Consider the following 15,614-nt stretch of genomic DNA (forward strand, 5'->3'; position numbering starts at 1 on the left):
ATTGGTTTCAATTTCCGTTCCGTTATTGGGAGCTGGGCTTATTGGTGAGTTTGGAGAACTTTTCACATCAGAAAGTTCGTCCGAGCAGAAGTTTGTTGACGGGTGTATCGTTATTATTCGAGCCTTATATAAAAGGACGTAAAGCTTGGATGGGCCAGTGAAAAATTTGATAAGTATATATGAAACGAACCATCGAGGGGAGGATGGTTTGAGAGAAATACTTTTTCCATCGGAGATCGAAATTGTGTTTAGGGGTTAGTTTTGTACCTTCAGAAAAGAATGTAAGCTGGGGAAAGCGACTTCTTTGGGGAAGAAAATTTACATTCTTCGCTCTCCATCAACAGAACGAAAGACATTTTGCATCATATTAAAGCTCCTGGTCTCGAACATTCTCGGATGTGGATTCTGTCGAAAGAAGTCGGTTCACGTAGTTGATCGATGTATTAGTCGGTGCCATAGGTTCTTAAACTGAATGCTTGTGGCAAATAAAATTCATCTGTTTAAGATGTCATTCGAGCACTGTGCAGTCGATGGTGATCTTTGAATGTCCAAGATACAGCTGTGATCGCAAATCTTGATCGAAACTTCGGCAGAATCAATTGGAACTACATTGTGTAAGAAATGCTTTGAGCCAGATGTTTGTAACTCATATATGAATGCTGTGATGTGTTGCATTTTCATAGTTTCCTATGCTTCAACATTAGCTTGAACTTGGACAGGTTAATGCGGTGGATGCCAATGCTTTAAATATCAAAATAAATCAGGGTAGTAATCTTGGCCCGTTACTGTTCGTGCTCTACATCAACGACCTGTCGATGGTGCTCCCTGATGACAACTTCCTGTTACATGCCGACGATGCAGACAAATTTCTGTAAAATCCGTACGCCAGAGGAGCAACTACTCCTACACGCCTCACTGTGTGATTTCGACTCCAGGTGCAAACGAAATGCCCTGAGCCTTTCACAAGCCCCTACTCTCTTCAGCTACGAATTAAACGGACAAATCCTGGCGAGAAAGAACTGCATTAAAGATTTAGGCGTGTTCATAGATACGAGGCTGTCTTTCGAAGAACAGCTTGATCATGTCGTGGCTAGGTGTAACCAATTGCCTAGACTTGTTACAAATATGACGCGGGAGTTTGGAGACCCCATTTGTACCAAGTCGTTGTACTACAACGCAGAGCTAAGCGCTTCGCCCTACGCAGGACTAGGTTTCTGCTACTCGGGATGCCACAGCTCGACGAACGCATTCAACGTGCCAGACTTGCCTTCATTGTCGGAATCCTCAACGGTACCATAGATTGTCCAGCGCTCCTTCTCTTCGGTTGGTCTATATGTGCCAGCCAGATCGCTCAGGTTACGGGTAATGCTATCAATCGCGGAGCTCCGGAACTCGTTTGGTTCGCGTGGCCCATTAATATGTATGTATCAACTCCTCAACTCGGTCGATGAGGCGTTTGAATTGGGAATGTCTGCGGCACAGACACTGAAGCGAGTAACCGTTCTGAGACGAAACCTTTCTGTTGTGCGTTAAAAAAAAGAAATACCTGTTAAATGTAAATTTATGTTCCGTGGCCATGTCGAGAGGGCTAATCAGTCCGTCGGTTCAAATTAAATAAACACAATAAATAGAGTTTGTGTGGACTTTGGAGAGGGACTAATCTTATGCCAGTCTGTCAGTCAGTCAGTCATTCTATCGAATTCATGGCGCCGTGTGGTGATCAGGTTCGGTCGCCGAACGCTTTAGTTGGTTCTTTTCGCTCGTTTTCGATGATAAGGAATAGTTGAATCTCATACTACTTTAATGTGCTGAAATCGATTGGCATCTTGAAAGTTCGGTCGGTTCCAATGATCTCTGGTAGTGTTTGATGCCAGCTTTTCCCTTTTCACCATAAAAAAATTGAAATGAAAGTAACTGAAAAATAGGTGGAACTATTTTGTGTTCAAGTTTATTTACTTTAAAACCCATTTTCCCACTTTATTGCTGCTATTAGTTCAATTAGAAGTTCATTGCAAAACAAAATCTCCCCTTTCCCCGAGAGCCCAATAAAAACAGCACTTTGCAACTCGTTCAACGATGTGCCGATTTGGCTGCGTAATCCAATTAAATCCAGTTCTTTCAGAGCACACAAACGACACGAACCCTTTTTTTTGTCGGCCGAGCTTTTCCCGCTGCCCTAATAAATACGTTCCCCAAAGTTACGGTCCACACAGCGGCGCAGGTCGCTGTGTAAATACGCTATTCCAACGGCACGGTTTATGCAAATAAAACTATCGCTTTTTTCGGGAGGGTGGATGCTTTTGTTGTTGCTGTGTGGTAGCAAAAAAATAAAAAGAAAGAAGCTTGGTACGGTACGGGATTTAAATATTGCATTTCACGTCTGTCATCTCAACGGTGCGCTCGGCATGACGGCGTTCGGTGTTTGCGCAGATGCCTGTGAAAAATGCCGTAGGAGCATGCTTGGGTGTCGCGTGGGGTCGTATGCGAAATTGAATTCTTCCCCCGAAAAGTGCTGGCGATATGTCGTTGTAGAGCGCGTTGGCACACGGGAGGTAAGGATCGTCATAGTTGACGTGGATTCGGCGCTTGGAAGCTGCACGGTACGTTTGCTGTCACCAGACCCGGGAAAATAAATGTGGATTTTTCGTGCACCTTCAAATACGCCAGCTGTGAAAATGGCCGGTGAGCGGAACAAAAAAAAAAAGGTGGTCTTCAGGGTTTCTGTTTGAATTTGCTTGCCTCTCCCCATGGTAAGAAAGGGCGCAAATTGAGCAATCGTGTGGTGGGCGTTGATGGGTGCATTAGAGCCTCACCCGATCACCATCCGCTTGCCGAGGACGTTTCTTGGTGCACGATCGTAGAAACAATTGAAATCCAGGGCCGGTGTGAGGTGGTGCTCTGCCGGCTGGCGATAAACAAATTGAGATACGAATAAGACTTGAAGTGAAAATAAAAAATGAAAAATACACGGCCGAATTGATCGTCCTCCCATCCTCCCTCCCCCTCCCATTTTAGAAGCTTGACAGTGCTGCATCAGGGCTCAGCTTTTTGGGGAACAGAGTCGTGAGGTTTTGTGAGCCATTTTAATCCTTGTTTTATTGCTTTCCGTGTTGGGAAGTCGTGACGGTGAACGAGTGGTTCCTGAATTTCGGGGGTGTACGCACACCCGTGCTTGAGTGCCGAAGAAACGAACGTCATAAAGGGAGTTGGAAGGACCAGCATGTAGCGAGCCAAGATTGTACCGTTGTGGTTTTCGGTATCCTTGCAAACCGGCAAGAGCATTAGCAACCGTATGGCCCCTTTTTTATAAACGCATCACTTCAGACACCCCTTGGTAGCGAGCGCTGCTGGTGCTGGAGAAGGATAGGACGTGTGTGCCACTTGGCCAGGGAGCGTACAATCAAACTGTCGTTAAATCGACATGTTAAACGCAGCTAAGGAAGCGGTTCGGTTAGAGGTGTGGAACGGAGGCAGGGTGGAAAAACTCGGGAGATATCATCCGGAAACCGCCGCCGTAGTCGTAGGGCACCACTCTTCCGCATGAGCGCGCGCGTACACTAAATGTCACCGAGGGAGAAAAATCTAACCGTGCGCTTTCCCAGCTGACGGATGATCGTTTGATCGGATTCGAGGAAAATTCGCCTCCACCATGATCTGACTGTCACCTTTTCGGTGAGGGTTCGCTGCAACCGTAACTACCCTGAGTTTGCCGAACCCTCGAGACCGTTGTGGTGGAGTCAGTTGACAGTTAAAAAATGATTCCCAGCTTAGGTGCGGAGGGATTGCACTTGCTGGTGGTGGAAGTAGCAGCCAGGGTAAGATATATCCCCCCCTCCCCCGGTGGACGAAGGTTCGATTCGGTTATGGGCAATCGAGCGGAAACATTTCAAACGAAACGTTTCGTTTTCCAACACGGGACTTGCTGGGATGGCCGGCAATTCTGGTGTGAGTGTGGCCCAACTTCGCAGGATGGCCAGCGGTTGGGGACACATCGTTTGACGAGGGTTTACGCCCTGGGCGAAACGTTACGATAGGTGCGGTGGAAAATTAAGACAGTTTTACGAACTACCGGTTTCAATTGACGTGCGAGACCGACCGTTTTGGGTTTGTCCGCAAATAGTTCGGAGTGTTGTGGACGAGAGGTCAACCCTGATGGTGTGCGGAATGACAGTTTGTCAAGCAGTTGATTCGGAACTGATTTGAGGGGGTACGATTATCGTTACGCCTTATTGTTGGCGTGTAGTGTTCAAAGGGTTAGGGCCGAAAAAAATGGATAGCTTAAAGCGAGTTCGATTTTCAATGTAAATAGCTTACATTTGTTTAATTAATCCGTTTTTTACTGATAAAAACAACTAGACCTCACAACTTGTGCTCATTCTATTCGCCATGCCATGATGGCAAAAGTTTTCCGAAGAATTTTTCTTTTTCCTACCGCACACCACTTTATTTTAATCACGCTAATGTTCATCTGGCCGTAGTCGGAAGGTGTGTACCGAAGGGCCTCTTCATTTTACGGCTGTTTAAGTTTAGCGGAAACGTGAAATCATCAAGTTAAATGATGTACCCAAGCGTATATTGATTGAATTGGGAATGGTTGGTGAGTGAACCGCTCGCAAAACAAAAAAGGCACGATCACCATTAAATCGCTAGACTTTTGCTCAAAAAACCCATCGTAAAGTTTACGATCTCTTGTGCGGCCGTCTTTTTTCTTTACGCTGTTGTTTTTTTCTGTGCGAGGTTTGCATGTGCTTGCGATATTTTCACCGCATAGCTTACGCATAGCGCGCTACGCCCCCTCAACTCCCGGCAGACGACACAGGCAACGGCAGGAGACAAAAAAACACAACAACATTGTCCACTTATAACCGCCATCCAGCGCCAGGATTAGCGAAATGCGCAGTGAGCTAAAAAGCTTGGAGCGGAGCGAAAAAAAAACATCGGCAATTAAAACTTTAAATTAGAACGAAATTAAATTACTACCATAGCGGCGTAATGACTGACGGCTTGGGACCACGAGGTCTTCACGGCTATTGGGCAGATTGCAGGTGGGTGGTTTTTGTGTTTTTTTTGTTTTCTTGCGCAGCGCTGTAAAATCCCAACGCATCCAAATTCGTGACAACCTACGGATGGGTTCGAGTGTCCTTCTCAAACGGGGGTCAAGATGAGGAGCGGGTAGGAGTAGGTTTTGAGGCGAATTTATGTGCGCAATATTCGCTAACCAGACCGGAGCAGCAAAGGTAGACAGACAGACAAATAATGATGGCATTTATTCGGCGGCAAGTGGTACTTGGTCGGTGGTTCTTGTAAGGATCGTCGCTATGAGTGTACACGGAAGGCAGATTTACTTTTTGGGTGTGCTGCTGCATCTGCAATGACGATTCGATGCGTCTGTTGGTTGGCAGTAGATGCTGGCCGATGTGCTAGCTATAATGTGGACTGTGGTAGTGGAACCATTTCTATCATCAATAAAAAGGCTTCCAAGGAGATGGACTGAACGGGTCGAGGGAATGCTGCAGTAATGATAGTGATTACTTAAGTTCCTCATAGTGGTCTAGTACAAAAGCAGTTGAAGAACTTCCCGGTAAGTATGTTTGTTGAATGATTGTTCAGCGTATTCAGATTATGACGCGTTCCGTGAAGTGGCAGCAATTGATTTAAAATGCCGCTTGGAAATGTAAGAACAGATAAAAATACAGCACTGCAAGAATACTTTGTTTTTTGTGATAAGAGACTTCACGAACCGGTCAGTGTAAAGCTGTAACTTTTTACAAAGGTTCCTGGCACATGGATTCTTCCATCTCCATCTTCTTCTATGTGTAGCAATGCGTCATCAGGCTGAAATCGTCCCAGATTGTCGACAGCAGTTGCATGTGTACTATCAGCTTAATTCGATCATCGAAACAACGTTTGAACATTGCGTTTTGTTTGTAATGTTGTTTATCAAAGTAACTGATATCTGTTAATCTGCTTTTTTATAATACTCATTAATTTACAGCGCTATAATTACGAGGTTCTTATGAAGGTATCGTTGTATTAAAAGTATTAAAAAGCACGTCGAAATGGAGAAGCGTAAGTTTTATTCCATTGAAATATAGGTGCACATTATTTGTTGTTTTAATAAGAACTGATACAGCAAAACCGTTTTCCAGCTAATTGTTCGACGCATTCAGCGATGGTTTAAAGGGTTTTTAATATTTCTGCGGAAGTTACTCGTTTCTGTTTCATTTTAATATAAGTATAATGTTTGTACGTGCAGCTTGCGTCCATTTATTCGGAGTAGTTCTTTGTTCGTAATTGAAATGCATAAACCTAGGAGCAGCCCAGTGGTAGATACGATAGCGGCGCCGGTCTTCACACGGCAGCACCGGAGTTCAATCTGGTCTGGGTGATCTGGGCCTTTCCCCCATTGTGAGGACTGACTATCAAGCTATGCGGTAACAATAAGTCTGGTAAGCCAGCAATGGCAGGCATGACCTTAAGAAGTCGTTAGGTGGCCAAAGAAGAAGAAGAAATAAACGCCGTTCTTCAGAAACGGGGGTCGAATCTTATCCGTACCGTGCTCCTGCAGTGAGAACTAATCATCCAACTACGTGGTAGCAATAAGTTAAGTAAGCCAAAAATGGTAGCCATGACCCAAGAGGTCGTAAGGCCAAGAAGAAGAAAAAATCCAGAAGGAACTTTGGTGGGTGAGCCTATGGGCTAGAATGGCCAACAGGTTCTTCGTTGCTCTCGTTGAAGGGATCTTATCGTAGAAACCTCATAGAAGGCGTTTAACGTAAGGTCTTACGGCCCGTTAGCCTCATCTAAGGGGTTTAGCGGTCCGTACAAAGTGTTCTTGTTAAAGGGGCCTTACCGAAGAAGCTTCTTCGAAATAGTCTCGTTGAATAAGCCTTTCAAAAGTTTTCCATCATGGACCCGGTTTATGCTGTGGCGATGTAGGAGAATAGAGTTAAATTGGTGATATGCAATGAATGCCATAGACTTTTTTCCTCTTCTAACTATCTTTTTAAATTCAACACTACACTTACACTTTTCACCAGTATAATTATGTTTTAATTCTCAATTAATTCAATTCTAGAAAACCGATAAACATTCGATTCGACCTCCGATTGCAAATAAGCATACAGAGATTAAAGCGAATCCCTTATGCTAAAACATGCCTTCACGAGACACTTGGAAATGCAACTCTACCACAACGATGGACAGATCGAAGTTGCTTTTTTCGTACAGCAGAAGGGTGATCTTCCACAAACCTGCTTGGAAGTAATCGTTGAATATCTTTGCATCCAGCACCTTGTTCTTGACGTAGTACTGTTTGGCCTCTACCGGACACACGCCCGCATCGGGAAAGTTGGTCATGTTTCGATAAAAGTCCCGATAGTCCCGGTAGGTGGTGTTTAGAAACTTGCACATCTTTTGCAACGGCACCCGGAAGGGCGAGCGTATGAACTGATTATTACCCAGCGTACTGTACGCCAGCTCGATGGTAAACTGCAATAACACAATACACACACATACATGTGAACACTAATTTATAGGAAAATGTATCACTTTCGGTAATACTTACGGAATAATCATCATCTACCTCTCGCAGTAGATCAAACGTTCCGTTCAGCACGGTCACTGTTCGGTTGAATTTCCGGATACGAACATTTCGAGCGTCCACCACATCGAACCCTTCCAGCTGTTCCACACGTTCGTACATGACCGTTACTGGGCCGGAGCAGAGCTGTGCCACAAAGATCACCAACATCAGCAAGATGGATGATCGTATCGTGTGGAACGCTACCATCGGTAAATCGGGCATGTTGTTAGGGTGAGCTCGTAGAGGGAAATGAGAAAACTTGCAAAGGTTGGGACTGAAATGTGTGTAAAATCGGGTAGAGCAGATCGTGCGACAGAGGTATAGTTCGTGCAGGGGAAACATGCTACGACTGTGTGTTTTAATCGCTTCTCTAAATCAAACATGCTACCGGTTTTGAATAATTGATGTGTAATTGTTGGAATATATATGACCTGCTCGCATGGTTTATTGTTGTCGCTCACTGTTGCTGTCGTTCGTATCTCACCAGTTACTCGCCATAAGGTCCATTAGAACGAACTCGGGCTATGCTGATCGTACCTATTAAGAATTCTTTTGATGCTGTGTCGCTGTTTTGAATGGCTGTCAAGAATTCTTTTTGAAGGCTAACATATTTGTGACATGCCAAAAACACAAGTTAGCCTAGTAGTTCGATGAGTGAGAAGTTTTGAATCATTCGGTTAGACATTGGAAGTGGATGGAGTGAAATGGATTAGTGACCTGACACGGTGAGCACTTTTCCTATAACCGTATTGCATGTACAAGGTATCAAAGCTGTTCTAGTGACGTGCCATTTCTGGATTCTTCTCAAAATAAAGTGGATAAATATGAAAAAATGGACAATTTTTGGGGCACATGTTGTAATCCTCTCCTCCGAAATATAGCGGCTGTTCGGTGGGAGAGACGATATCGGCGGGGGTGAAGACCCGGCAGGACAGGGGTTCAAATCCCATCCAGACCGCCGCCCCGTACATAGGGCAGACTACTTTGCTACCTCACAGAAAGCCAGAAATGGCAGGCCGAGACCTGCCGAGGTTTTTGTGCCGAGGAAGAGAAGAGATATGAATTATCTAAGCTTATTATAATCAAGCTTTCAGTTTCTGTTCTTTTACCGGACTGATAGCGGGCAATCTATTGAAATTTAAGAATACATAAATTCACGAACCATGATTTAAACATCCCGGATATTTGGACCGAAGACTCAACAATAGGAGAAGGATCGCCTAATGAATGATAGTCAGTTGGAAACTGATTTAAATTTTTTTTTTATAATCCAAACACACATGCATAAGAAAATGAACGTTTTAATTGTTGGCATGATACACCTCACGAGCAATGGGATGATGAATGTCTGTTTGACGATTAAAACGCTTCCTACGTTGTTCTACCATTTTCAACCCACCCCCAAATGAGCACAAAAACAAAATGACTGTCAAAAAAGTTATGCCGGACAAAAACAAAGTTGTTCTTCATCGCAGGTGAATTGAATAATTCGCCCGTTTCGCAATATAAGTCGATCGCAAGCTGTGACCAGCACTTGTTACCGCCCCATCGGCACAGTACCGTTTTGTGTGAAAAGTTTTTAAATTTCCGTGCTACTTCCGGTGCTGAGTGTTAGGAAACGAAAGTTAAGTGCCAGCTGTTTGGCGTGAAGCGCAAGTGTTGGAATGCATGCGTGGTTGTCGTTCTTTCCATATCGTCCCATTTGCTGGTATCGTTTAATCATATTTTTATTTTCACACGTGCAAACGTTTTCTTACGCGTTTCACGCACCGTTTATAATCAGCTTGTAATATTAAATTCTCCCTGCGATTGGGTGCGTGGTGTACGCACGCACGATTCGTAATTCGTAAGGAAGCTGATGTGGATTTGTGGATCTTCTTATGGTGAGAGAATAACGCCGATTCTCATTGAGTGACAACGGTGATGAAGTAGAAGGAAGGAAAGAAAACAGCTTTTCCTTTTTCCCCCCTATGGCATGGCGGTATGCTCAATGTCAGTGGAAATCATGTCGAATTCAAATTCAATTCCTCCACCGGTGGCTTCATTTCAAACACCTCATCAACCGCCACTGGCACTGTCGATGAGGGGTGCAGAATAATCAGCCAATCAAATTAATAAAGACTTTTCATTTTATTTTTGGGCGGATGACGCCGCTGTCTGTGCGGTGGGAGCTCGGATCGCATATTTGTACGGTTGGCTGGAACATATTTGTGCTTAGAGAGAGAGGGTGATGATTGTTGCGAAGACTTTCGCCCAAATACACCGCACAACAAACCGGCAACTTTGGCGGTCGAGAAACAGGCTCCGGTGGAAATGTTGTTTTGTATTTCCAGGAACGGAATGGACGTAAAAAAAAGAAATGGAAAAACCAAGCGGATGGGAAAAGGGTCTTCAACCGTACGGTCTAAGCGTATGAGCATCATCGTGATCGTGCTCGTCATGATTGGGATGTTTTTTTGTTGTTGCGTGGATCACCTGCATACACACACACACACACACACACACACACACACACACACACACACCCAAAAGTGCTTTCAATCGGCACAAACTGGTGGATTTTTTTTTCGCCGTGCAAAGTTTTCATTTTATCATACGGATATGAAGTATTTTTTGTGCTGTTGCTACCTTTTCTAGCTTTAACCAAAGCTGATGAAGAGCAGATGCGGATGTGGAGCGGTAAATCAGACACGGGAAGTTACACACACACACTTGTACACGAACGAACGAAAAAACACTTTTTCGCGGTTCATAACAAACCTGGGGGAAAAGTTTTATCAATTTCGTTCACCACCCATCATATCTCACTTCACAATTTCCTCTCGGCTTACAGGCGTGAAGCAGCAAACCAGTACACCAGACCGAAGCACACACACACCTTTGTCGGGGAGAAATTTTTGGCAACGAATAAAAAAAACGTACGCAGAAAAGAAATACAAATTATGTACATAGTGGCGCGGGCAAAAAGTTTACGGTCAGCTTGTTGTTGAATCGTAAGTGAGTTGGGTTATTGAAGTGGTTTTTGAAAAAGATGCACTCTTGGCCACTTATGGAACGGTCTGCAACCACACTGAATGGAGCGGTTGTGTGTGGTGGAGTTGTTGTTTAAAAGAACCAACAAAAAAACATCATTACGATCCTGTTTAGTCATGATCTACTGTAAAGTTTTTGAGTGCGTGTGTGTGTAGGGGGAAAGAAGCTGTTGCTCGTTGGTATCCGGCCATTTTCTGACTGGAGCTTTTACAGTGTGTTCGTTCATGTTCTTTTTTGTAGTGATGTGTTTGCTAAATAATAACGCTTTTTCGTATTTAGCCGGTAGTTTTTATTGCGCTTTTATAATAATCGGTTATGATGTGTTGTTTGTTTGATTGGCATTGGGAGTCAATCATTCTTCAATTTACCTCTGTTTCTTATGCAGGATACGATAGGAATTAGTTCCCACACTTAGAGTAAAACCTTCTTCTTTTTGGTTTAACAACCCTTCTTAGCCATATCTGTCATCTAATGTTTTACGTTACCACATACCTGCCATGCTTCTTTCCGTGTGAAGGCTGCCGCCTGTATCACCGCACTGCTATATATTTGCTGGACTCCGGAGTGATGTTGGGACGGCCCGGTGGCACAGGCGATAACTGCGCCGGCCTTCGGGGTTCAAATCCTATCCAGATTGCCGCCTCCCCGTACGTAGGGCTGACTACTTTATTCTGTTACCTTGACGAGTGTTGGCTTATGTTTACCAGCTTCGTTGGCTCGATTTAACCCAAAGCGGAATAGTCTTTTAGGTCTACGAAGAGACGGCAACGGCGTGGTCTAATAGTGATTCTCCTTGGCACTACAACATCGAGAGGTATTAGACCTGCCAGTTCTGGCTTTCTGTGACTTGATTTTACCTGTAGCAAAAAAGTCAGGCCAGCCTACGGGATTAGACGTTAGTTTTATTTAAAAATATTATAATTATGTCGAGGTCACAATTCGATTTTGTACTCGCATTTTAAGGAATGTCTTTACATTTGATAATTTATTTGAATAATTGGTTTAGTTTAATTAATTTAATTATAGAAGTTCTGAGCTGTCCTTTTCGGCTTCCTGTGACTAGATTTTATCCATTACTAGATAATCAATTTTGCGTCAGAGAAAAAAAATATTTAAAGTTTAATTAATTAAGTAAGCCACGTTAAAATAAATAGTACTTCTCGTTCATTTTTTTAAATGAAAAATATACTATTTCTTACTATTTGAAAGAAAATCGAGTAAAAATCATACTCAAAAGCATTTCCAACGCTATTGAAAACTTTAAACAAACATTTTCAGAACAGCCAGCCACTGTCAACTTCTGCTTCAACTCCCATTTCAATTCTGTTTAATTTTCTGAGCTTGTTACTATCCTTTGCCTACGAGACCGTAGTAAAAGGTTTGAAATAAGATTCCTTGTGGAATTGTTGTCGCTTTTTTCTCCTTTCCAGCCGACCAACTGACCCCAAATTTGTGGCTCGTCAAAAACTTTCGAAAATGTCAAGTATTTTGTGGCGCATATTTTGCTTACTTTGAATGATTGGAATAGCTTCTAGGGGTCACAGCCATTATCCATTGAATCGATCGTTTGCTCAGAATTAGACGTCTAAATAAGTTTAGCCTAGTTTGAGTAAGTATCGATTATGTATCAAATCGAAATGAAATAGAAAATTATATCATACGCATTAAAAACTAAATATGTTTCCAGTCATTTCTTTCTCTTCTACCATCTCATGACGTTCTTTGGGGAAGCTTTAAAAATATGGCAGACGAAAAAAAATACAAATAGTTCTCCCTTTCGTTTTGTTTTCCTTCTTCCTTTAAGCCATCCATTTAGGTGCCCATTGATCATCACCATTTGAGCGAAAGCTGCTTGAGATCCGATAAGCAAAGTGAGAATCTCACAACCACGAGCCAAGCTGAAGCGAACCGAACGGCGTAATACCGTAGGTTGCATAGTTTTGTACAACAGAAAAAGGGGTAAACGTAAACCACTTCAGTCCCGGTCGTCCTGTAGCCCTCATCAAAGATTCCTGTCAACTCGAGTGGAAGTGCTGTATGCAAACTGCCCCATTGCTGACTAAAAATATCAGTGGACGTTGTTTATGAGTGTACGGTACTGAAAAAAAAACATCTTCCAATAGCGGTGAAGGATAAGAATATTTGTTTGGATGACTTCAGAATGGTATCGAATTGTATTATATTTACACGCGCCTTTCTTCACTGCTGCATTCTTCCAGGACGGCCCCTTCTCGCAGCAGCTGATGATGTGTACCGAGAGGCAAACCACGAACGATAAGCGCGAACGAGAACTATAATAAATGATTTATGGTGCGACAGGATGGCGCATTGTTGACTGTTTTTTGTTTTGTTTTTTCCTTTTTGCTGTTCACCCCGACGTGTGCCGTTTGTTTATTGAGTGCTATTTAATTCCGAGTGGCGTTTGCTTTATTTCATCGCATTTCAAGCGGCTGCGACGGATGATCGAGTGCGCTGCGTAATCGTACCGTTGGCGGATATGTTTCTTTAATTCGAGCTATATTTTACACCCCATTTAGGGGTGAACAACGTGCCGTTTCATTTAAAGCTGTGTGCGTAATATGAAAAGTTTTAATAAAATGTGCCGCTCCACTTGCCGCGCATTGATTTGGTCGCTTTATCGGAATGCTACCGTGCGAGTCACGCTTAAACTTCCTTCACCTGGTGGGGTTGGATCACATTCCTAGATGGCAGCAGCTTGAGAGAAAGAGAGAGCGAGCGAATAAGCACCGCAAAACCACCCGTTTTGACGGTTCGCATCGTCAAATTGGTCGATCGGTATCAAATTTGACACTTTCTCATTCGGTTTTGTGGTTTCATTTTCTCCACACTTGGGGTCGAAAACGGCTTTCCGCTTTCGTTCCCGCTGTTTCACTCACTCCTCCCCCTCTCCATTCACGCTAATGGAATTGTGTTTTATGAGTGGGATAAATAATCGAAATGGAAAATCGAACTTTTAGGCTCCACAGTGGTACGATGGGGGGACTGAAACTTTTGTTTTTGTTTTTGTTTGCGGGTGCCGTTCGTCCCCGCAGAAGGTTCTTTGTCTTCTGCTGGCCGCCTTTATCTTCGATCGGGGAGTGTGAGCAAATGGGGAGGGTGAAAAAGAAATCTGGTAATGGGAAAAACAATAGCCTTTCAGCGTAACCACTTCCGCGACTTTGCTTATCGGATGGCCAGGGAAAGCCTCCCCGGCGTCCGGATGTTTTTGATCGGAGTGGGGTCGGTCGGGTCGTCTTTGATCGTAGTGCCCGTCTCACGAGGATAGATGATGAATGGCGGTATCGCGTTATCAATACCCGATCGTGTTTTTCTTACCCAGCGTAGAAAGTTTTGGTCAGGTTTTCCGGCGTGTGGTTGTGTGTGAGTGTCGTTTCGTTTCGCATTATCATTGTGAAATACGAAAAATGCAATACTAGTTGCTAGCGCGCTTTTTCCGCTTGTGGTGTACGGAGTAAAGATCGTCTCGGAAGTGGAAATATCCACTAGAACGGCACGGAAAAGGTTCTAAATTGACCGTAAATCCTTCGGAAGTGAATTTTTTCCCGCACAGTTTGGTATAAGGAAGGTTTTTTCCTCTTAAAGAATAATATCTTGAGGATTTAAGGATTAGTTTTCGTTTGTTTATTTATTTCCATTCTATTCCTTCTCTCTCCCTCTCTCTCTTGCTCGTCTCTTTCGTACCACATTCGTTCTGTCACATTCTCTCGGCGCAAAACAACCGGACATCCCATCGAGCTGGGCCCGTCTCTACGGTCCTGTGTACATTGCAAACCATTTCCACTCACCCTATCGTGCCCGTTTGATCTTTTGGGGCTTTACTGTTCAGTTTATTACCCTGTGGCTCTCGTGCTGGATTTTTTGCTTCACCTCCGAGATCTTTTTTTGCCAGCAGCAACTGATGATTTTGGCAAAAGTTTTATTGGGGTATTATTATTTCCATGCGAGTTATGGTCGACTGAAGTTGGCACAGCGGTACATGGGAAGCGTACCGTGTTCGGTAGTGGTTCGGGAAGCTTTTAAAGGTAATTGAAATTTGTTTTTGTTTCATTGATTTGCATTTCTTCGGCTTCGCATTTCTTTTTATAGCATCGAGACGTGAGTGTTCGTGTGTGCTTTGTGTAGGTATGAGCGTGGGCAAAGTGGTGCGTGTCGTGAAAAGTGCGGAAGGTTGGCAGACGTCATTGCACGACTTGTCTGGAGAATGTATTTTCGTTTAATCGCACTTTCTATTGTTCGATTTAAAAATAAAAGCGTTTCGAGATTAAACGCTTAATATTATGCATAACGCTTTTGAGAATCATCCTCCAAAAAGGGGACTAGTGGCCGGTGTGGTCAGCACTACTTGGTATGCTAGTTCTGATAAGTTCTCACAAAATTGATTCGATCCCGTGCTATACGTAGGCGTACCCCCTCCCCCGGTAAGCTTTATTCAAACTGTTCCAAGAATAATGTTTGCACGTCGTACGTAAAGTGAAGTACAACATTTCATCCGAAAAGGTTTATTTTGTGGCTCGTATCAATTTATAAGCTTCGACAGGTGGTGTGGGCTGTTGATTGAGAGTATGCTGGTTTTTGTTGATTGATTTTTGCAGGGAGGAAGCAAATATTTTTCCTTCCAGGAATGGGAAGCCGAATAGAGAACTGTAGAGAGTGGTAGAAGAAAATGTATGCTTAGATATATTCGACGATTATTTTGAATACCTTTTTTATGTTGATTTCTTTCAATCGTGTATCGGGAACGCTTCTCGGAAATAATATTCATTGTAAATGATGCGATTTATCAATTTGTTAAGTAATGAAAAACCCCCCCTGGAAAATGGAAGCTTATGCAATAGGTTTGTTTAAAATAATTGAGCAAACAACTCACTCACTAAATATTTACATGATGTAATTTTTAACCAGTGTTACACAGCTAAACCGTTATTCGTTTGGGAAACGAAAGAATGGCAAACCAACCAAAACAAAGTACGGGAAA

At 43.4% G+C, this 15,614-nt stretch overlaps 1 protein-coding gene across 1 annotated transcript; it reads right to left on the reverse strand.

The window, feature by feature from the left end:
• Positions 1-7,039: 7,039 nt before the first annotated feature.
• On the reverse strand, positions 7,040-7,816 carry LOC118504435. Its single transcript, XM_036038876.1, has 2 exons — positions 7,568-7,816; positions 7,040-7,491 (listed from the first exon to the last, which is right to left on the reverse strand). The coding sequence occupies exons 1-2, from the start codon at positions 7,805-7,807 to the stop codon at positions 7,150-7,152; spliced, it is 582 nt and encodes a 193-aa protein (XP_035894769.1). The 5' UTR covers positions 7,808-7,816; the 3' UTR covers positions 7,040-7,149.
• Positions 7,817-15,614: the final 7,798 nt, after the last annotated feature.

Source organism: Anopheles stephensi, chromosome 2, assembly GCF_013141755.1.
Source record: "Anopheles stephensi strain Indian chromosome 2, UCI_ANSTEP_V1.0, whole genome shotgun sequence".
In the NCBI taxonomy this organism is placed as follows: domain Eukaryota; kingdom Metazoa; phylum Arthropoda; class Insecta; order Diptera; family Culicidae; genus Anopheles; species Anopheles stephensi.

Excerpts from the sequence above, each read along its gene's own strand:
- LOC118504435 (XM_036038876.1), bottom strand. The coding sequence starts at position 7,807 with ATGCCCGATTTACCGATGGTAGCGTTCCACACGATACGATCATCCATC. Across the intron at positions 7,492-7,567 it reads AGGTAGATGATGATTATTCC|TTTACCATCGAGCTGGCGTA; the intron begins GTAAGTATTACC and ends GTGTTATTGCAG.